This window comes from Eleginops maclovinus, chromosome 6 (genome assembly GCF_036324505.1).
Source record: "Eleginops maclovinus isolate JMC-PN-2008 ecotype Puerto Natales chromosome 6, JC_Emac_rtc_rv5, whole genome shotgun sequence".
Taxonomy (NCBI): domain Eukaryota; kingdom Metazoa; phylum Chordata; class Actinopteri; order Perciformes; family Eleginopidae; genus Eleginops; species Eleginops maclovinus.
Window position 1 is genome coordinate 3,795,552 of NC_086354.1, and position 6,998 is coordinate 3,802,549.

General features: G+C 45.5%; 1 protein-coding gene across 1 annotated transcript; it reads right to left on the reverse strand.

Annotated features, from left to right (window-relative positions):
• Positions 1-4,471: 4,471 nt before the first annotated feature.
• LOC134866658 (uncharacterized) lies at positions 4,472-6,477 on the reverse strand. Its single transcript, XM_063886933.1, has 2 exons — positions 4,805-6,477; positions 4,472-4,525 (listed from the first exon to the last, which is right to left on the reverse strand). The coding sequence occupies exon 1, from the start codon at positions 6,269-6,271 to the stop codon at positions 5,069-5,071; it is 1,203 nt and encodes a 400-aa protein (XP_063743003.1). The 5' UTR covers positions 6,272-6,477; the 3' UTR covers positions 4,472-4,525; positions 4,805-5,068.
• Between the last annotated feature and the right edge of the window lie 521 nt (positions 6,478-6,998).

A 6,998-nucleotide genomic window follows, 5' to 3' on the forward strand; every position in this document is an offset into this window, starting at 1 on the left:
AGGGCCTCACGGTGCAAAAAAGAGTGCGTAACAATAACATCTGGTTTCTTTCTTTGACCCTACTTACGAAGCCTTTTGTGCGCCCGACCATGGCTGCGGCTGCATCAATGCAGACACCTGTGCAGTTTTTCCACGTAAGCCCGCTTTGGTCAAAATATTATGACGTGACCCGAAATATTTCCGCTCCTGATGATTTTTCTGGCAGTGCCTTGCAAAATAGGAAGTTTTCTCTAATGGCTTCTCCATCCACAAAACGCACGTTGGCCAAGAGCTGACAATGTCCACTAATATCCGTCTCATCAAGTTGCAAGGCACATTTCTTACTGATGCGTATCTTTTCCAAAACAACAGTTTGGATGTCCGCAGACATGTCATCAATACGTCTGGCAATTGTGTTATCTGAGAGAGGCACCTTAGCTATCTCTTTGGTCGTGTCAGGGCCGAGCATCTCATTTACAATGGCTTTACAAGCTGGCAGTATTAATGTTTCTGCCACAGTGTGGGACTTTTTTGATTTGGCTACGAGTTCAGCAACGTGGTAGCTAGCTTTGAGGGCTCTCTCGTTTACCTTTGTGTTTTTTCTCAAAAAAGTTGCCTGTTTCTCGTTGTTTGTTCGTAAGCGTACAAAATAGTCCATCGGCTTGTTTTGAACGGAAGGGTGTTTCGTTTGGAGATGGCGTTTAAGCTTGCTTGGCACCATGGTGCTATTGGATAGCTTCTCACCACACACCAAACCCAGCGGAGTTGGTGCCGTTGCATCCCCGGTTAAAGTAAATCCAAATGAAAGATAGCTTTCGCTGTATTGCCTCGAGATCACCGTCTTGTCTTTTTTCTTTTGTCGACCACTCATACTACGGCCTTCATCTGGGTCAGAATTTTTTCCAGGGCTCTGTTCGGCATTTGCATTTTCCTTTCTCAAAAACGTATGACAGCCATTTGCTCGTGTTGCGGTGATCCCAAACTGTCACTGTCACTGTCACGTGTCGCGCCTCACTAACTCTATTGTCTTTACAGGCATTTATAGCCCTCTGCTGCCACCCACTGAAATAGAAGAGTATTACATTAGCTGCCACTTTATTACAACACAGACGCCCGACAATGGTTAATTAGGTGATATTAGATAATTTCCCACGGCACACCTGGCGATCTCTCACAGCACATTAGTGTGCCGCGGCACACTGGTTGAAAATCACTGCTATACAGCACCTGAAAGGGACTCTGTCTACATTTTCTCATGCGTAGTTTCAATTTGCTTGGCAGTATCTGGCGATTGGCAATACTTACAAGAAAGGTGTTATAGCTCTTACAGATATTAATAGTCTCTCATTTTTGGGCAAATGAAATCATTCCTTCTCTCTTGTGGGTTACTGGCATTGGTTATCAAGAGTCATCGAGACTGAGGATGTCTTTTCCGCTCCTTATAACCACGGAAATGTCACCCTGGTTCATTTCACAAGCAATATTCCAAACTGCTTTAAGAACTCGATCAGGTTTTGGTAAGTCCAAGGTGGATCTGTTTTTGAGACTTCACCTGTCTCTATAGGCCTCTCTTTCATATGTAAGGGGCGGAAGGGTAGAATGGATGAAGAGGGAAAGGGTTCATTTAATCTGGGGAGAGAGCGAGACTGGTCAATCAGGGAGCCAACTACTCAGGTTTCAGTTTTAAGAAATAATTTATAATGAGAAACTTTACTACAAAAACTCAAATCAGAGCTGACTTATTCAATTAAGTATCGAATTGTCTAAAACTATTTCAAATACAATTATAAACACTTACAACTATTGAAAAGCTAGAAGTCTTACGGGGGGACACAATTAGTAACAATAATAATAATACATTTTATTTGTAAAGCACCTGTCATTGCTAAAAGCAATCCCAAAGTGCTATACAGGGCATACAATTAACACTGAAAAAGCCAACATTAATATAAGGCTTTTGTTTTTGAAAGAAAGGTTTTTAGGCTCTTCTTAAAGGAGTCAGTGGCCTGTAGAGCCCTCAGGTGGTCTGGGAGGGAATTCCACAGGTGAGGAGCAGCTGCACAGAATGCCCAATCCCCCATGGTGCCTTGGTCCTGGGGGGGCGAACCAGATGGTTGTTTGTGGAACGGAGGATGCGTGTGGAGGATTGTGATGAGAGTAGTTCCTTGAGGTAAGAAGGAGCATTCCAGTGGATGCACTGATGCATGAGTAGAGAGATCTTGTATTCAGTCCATGAGACAGGAGGCCAGTGGAGGGACGGAAGAATGGGTGTGATGTGATTGTATTTTCTCACACTCATCAGAATCCTAGCAACTGTTTTGTATGTATTGGAGCTTAATGATGGTGGTGATGATGATGATGATGATGATGATGATGATGATGATGATGATGATGATGATGATGATGAAATTAGTATGTTTTGGCCAGAAAAGGTGATGTGGGTTATGGGGATGACTGGACCTAGTTTGATGTGCCAACTAAAATAGCCTCTTTTTTGAAGCTATTTAACTGCAGGCAGTTTTGTTGCATCGAAGTGTTTGTATCTCCTCAACACAGGTGTTCAACGATGTTGATGGTAACGCTGATGAGGACAGTGAGGGTGCATGTGGGATAGGGTCTGTCTTTATATATAGCTGCGTGTCATCAGCCAGCATGGAATGATATTCCATGCTGGCTGATGAAAGAGTGTAAATGTTGAACAGAGTGGGCCCGAGGACCGACCCTTGAGGGACACCACAGGTGACTGGGACCTTGCACCTCCAAAGGAGAAGTACTCTGTTCTTCCAGACAGGTAGGACTGGAACCAGCTCAGCGCGGAGCCAGAGAGTCCGATAGTGTATCGGAGGTGCTGAAGGTGGATGTTATGGTCAACAGTGTCGAAAGCTGCAGTCAGATCCAGGAGGATGAACTTGTATGTAGGTCATCTTTTCTCAAGCATCACTCCCACCATGACAAAGACAAGCAGCAGTCACTATTCCTGTTGGAGGGCTTGTTAAAACCACGCCCCCTCCACACTTTTTGGTTTGGAACGGCAATTAACATGGCAGACCCTCCGCACTAACGCGCAAATGGATTGGTAGGGTGTAGGGGGTGGTTTTGATTTGGGCCAAAATCAGTCCAATCGTTTCAAAATAAAAGAATGCAGCAGGAATTAAAACCAGTTATAATTACATTTCAAAATAAAAACACACAATAAAAATCTGAATAAAAAGTATAAAACACACGTAAAAAACATGTAATATAATCATTTCAAATACTCCAACATATGACACATACAGTTGCAAAAAACTAAGATGCAAGAAATAACGTTTAGCTTAAATAATAAGGTCTTAGGTCAAAGGAGATGCTCCTCTGCCTTTTGGGTGGGTGCTGGGTGGTTTCAGTTTCAGAGGGTGATGAAGCTAGACTGGACGGCCCTGGAAGTACAAAAAAATCTGGGGGGATATGGTCAGGAACATCAGGCAACCTCTGAATCAACTGGGAGAATGGTGGGGTTTGACATTCATGAAGCAATCAGTAATGGAGAACTTATTGATGGCCTTGACCCCAGTTCCTCATCCATTGCAAGGTAATATGGCCATGCTGCAGGAGTTTCATCCCTCTGATCAGTCCCAGATCCAGTTGGCAGCCTTTTTAGTTCCTTTTGCAAACAATACCATATTACAATTATTTGGTCATCATTTTACAACAGCAATATTTATGTACAATAAACCATTAAGCTCTTTTTTTCAGGTTCTCCCAATTTCTCGAGGCCTGTTTGAGAGACACTTGTTAATCAAGGTCCAATTCCTTAATGATTAACCTGTTACCAACAATTACAGAAAGGGTATTGGTGAAGAAAAATACTGGAGCAATAAACTGGATCATTTAAAAAGGGTGCTGGAAACAGAGGTCTGCCATTACAGGTTTAAGTGAAGCTTGATTAAGGATAGACAATGTAGATACAACCAGGACAGAAAGATTTCTCCATGGGTTAGGGTTGCCTTGAACAATGCCATCAAGGTAGTTTTACATCATAAAGTGATTTTAATTGTTGTGGATAAAGTCATCACTGAGACGATGTAAATGTATTCTCTTTATAAGTACCAAATCCATGGACTGTGTCGTATTAGCTCATGTGTGGCAGTCTGTAACAATGTTACTGTGCAACTGTTTGACAAAAGCGCTATGTGCTGATTTTTCTCAGGATGTAGGGAAATTTAAATTGTGTGGCAGAGAATTTTTGGACATACAGAATACTATCAAGAAAAACATAATGAATGTCTTACGCTGTTTATCTTCCTCCGTCACTCAACGATTTAAATAACTTGACATCCAGTAATATGCATTACGACTTTCTAACATGCTCTCTAAAGGAGCAGCCTGCTTGCAAATAGCCCTGAAGGAACTGTAGGGGTGATTTGGTTCAGGGAGAGTGAGTGTGGCGAGCAGACAGGGTCTCGGTCAGAAGACCCAAAGGGCAAGGATGCAATGAGGCAAGGAGAAGGCAGGGTTTAATGCAAGAACCAGTATTTATTTTCCCTTTTGGTCTTGATTATTTTGTGTGCTGCATGAGAAAACAAAGAAACAATACAACTACAATTAAATAACGAAGTGGTCAATCAAACAGAGAAACCAACAATCATGTGCAAATACACAATTCAGAACTAAACAGCAAAGGCAACGAACAAGCAACAATCATGTGTGAATACGCAATCCACAACTAAACAGCAAAGTAACAAACAATTCCCACATGGCTCCTAGCACATGTCTGAGAACAAAGGGATCAGCAAAACTACCACAAAGGCATACAAATGAAACAATAAACAATGAATTGACCACTCACGTTAACTTGAAGACGCACACTTCAGGATATGTGGAGGAAACTCAGGACACAGGGTTAAATTGGTGTGCTGGCAGGGAGTGCAAAGGATGAACTAAAGGGTGAGCAGGCTATTTATAGTCTCCGCCCCTTAGCTGGCAGGTGGAGTGGGATTCAGTTTGGCAGATTCACCATATTAGAAAGATAACTGAAAAAAAAGGACGAAAATCCAGGGAGTCTTTTCATAGCCGCCCCGGAATTGGGATCAATTCCTCCTGAAAGAAAGACTCACTCTTCTTCCAACTCTGGAAGCACCATCAGACGACACACTGGTCTGGTGTAGGTTTGACGGCCGACCTGGACGTCAACGGACCGAACACGTCCGTCTCTACCGGCCATGACAGCTGTTACTCGACCTGTTGGCCAAGAGGCCCGCGGCAGTTGGGGGTCAAGGATCAGAACAGTCTTCCCTACTTCCAGATTCTGGACTTCCCTCAGCCACTTTCCTCTGGGTTGTAGGTTAGGCAAGTAGTCACGAATGAACCGTGTCCAGAAATGGTCCGCCAACATCTGGCTATGACGCCACTTCCTTCGCCCAAGGAGCTTGCTGTTGGCAAAGATGGCTTGTGGCAGGGAGGCGTCCCGCCGCCCCATCAGCAGCAAGTTGGGAGTGACCGGATCAGGATCACTGGCAGAAGATGAAAGATAGCCTAAAGGCTTTGAATTCATAATGCCTTCTACCTCAACCAGGACAGTGTGAAGGACAGCTTCAGAAGTGGTCTGATTCCCGAGGATCACTCGTAGGGCGTTCTTGACTGATCTGATTTCGCGCTCCCAGACTCCTCCAAAGTGTGGAGAACATGGCGGATTGAAGTTGAAGGAAATCTGCTGATTGGCCAAGTGTTCCTGAAGCTTGGGTTCCATGGCCTGGAAACATTGATTCAACTCCCTGTCCCCAGCACGGAAGTTTGTTCCCCTGTCCGCCCAGATCTCAAAGGGCTTGCCACGACGGGAGATGAAACGACGGAGTGCTAGGAGAAAGGCATCGACATCCATGCTTCCAAGCAAATCCAGATGTAAGCAACGAGTGGTTAAGCATTTAAAGATAATTCCCCATCGCTTCTCTGTTCTACGGCCATGGTGAATGATAAAGGGTCCAAAACAGTCTACACCAGTGGACCAGAATGGTGGTTTGAAGAGACGCAGCCTTGCCGGGGGCAGATCAGCCATCTTGGGCACTTCAGGAGAGGATTTCCACCTCTGACACTCTCTGCAACTGTGCTGATGTTTACGGATGGCTGGTCTTCCTCCCAGGATCCAATACTTGCGTCTCAACTCTCCAAAGACCCTCTCTGGCCCCGGATGCAGCAGGGACTCGTCATAGTGCTTAATGATGAGCTGCGTAGTGGGATGCTTTGGGTCCAGAATGATTGGGTGGATGATGTCTGGGTCTAGGTCCTGGGACCTGCGTAGTCTTCCTCCTACCCGCATCAGCCCAACATCTGGATCAAGCTCAGGAGAGAGTTGAAGTAGACTACTTTGCCTAGAGAGAGGCTTTCCTTTACGGAGAGCGCTGAGTTCTTCAGGGAAGCATGACTCCTGGGCTTGTTGTAGAATGAAGGTTTCCGCTGCTGCACCTTCGGTCACTTTGTCGGATTGAGTCAATGTTTGGTCAGTAGCGGTGATGAGGTCACTCCAGCTTTGATGCTTATAGGCATTCGGCAATACACTGGGGGCAGCAGAAACATTCAGGCACGTAGCAGCCTTCCTCAGTTCTGTGCTGTCTGTGAGGGATGAGGTGTGGGAAACACCTGGAGCAACAGGCCAGCAAGTCTCAGGGTGCTGAAGGAAGGCAGGTCCGTCCGTCCAGCAGCTAGGTTGCGCCAGGTCACGCAGTGTCTTGCCTCGGGTCAGGTCATCAGCTGGGGTGTTTGGACTGTCCACATACCTCCAGTCATCTGAGTCTGTGAGTTCTTGGATCTCTGCGATTCGAGTGCCAACAAAGACCTTGTAGTGGCACGACTCTGACTTCAACCAGGTCAGCACTGTGGTGGAGTCACTCCAAAGGATGGTTCGGGCCAATGACAAGGTAAGTTCAGACTTCAAGGTAGTGGCCAACTGCGCCCCTACCAAGGCCGCGCTCAGTTCAAGTCGAGGCATTGACAACTGTCTCTTTGGTGACACCCTGGAGCGGGCCATGACGAATGCCACATGAACA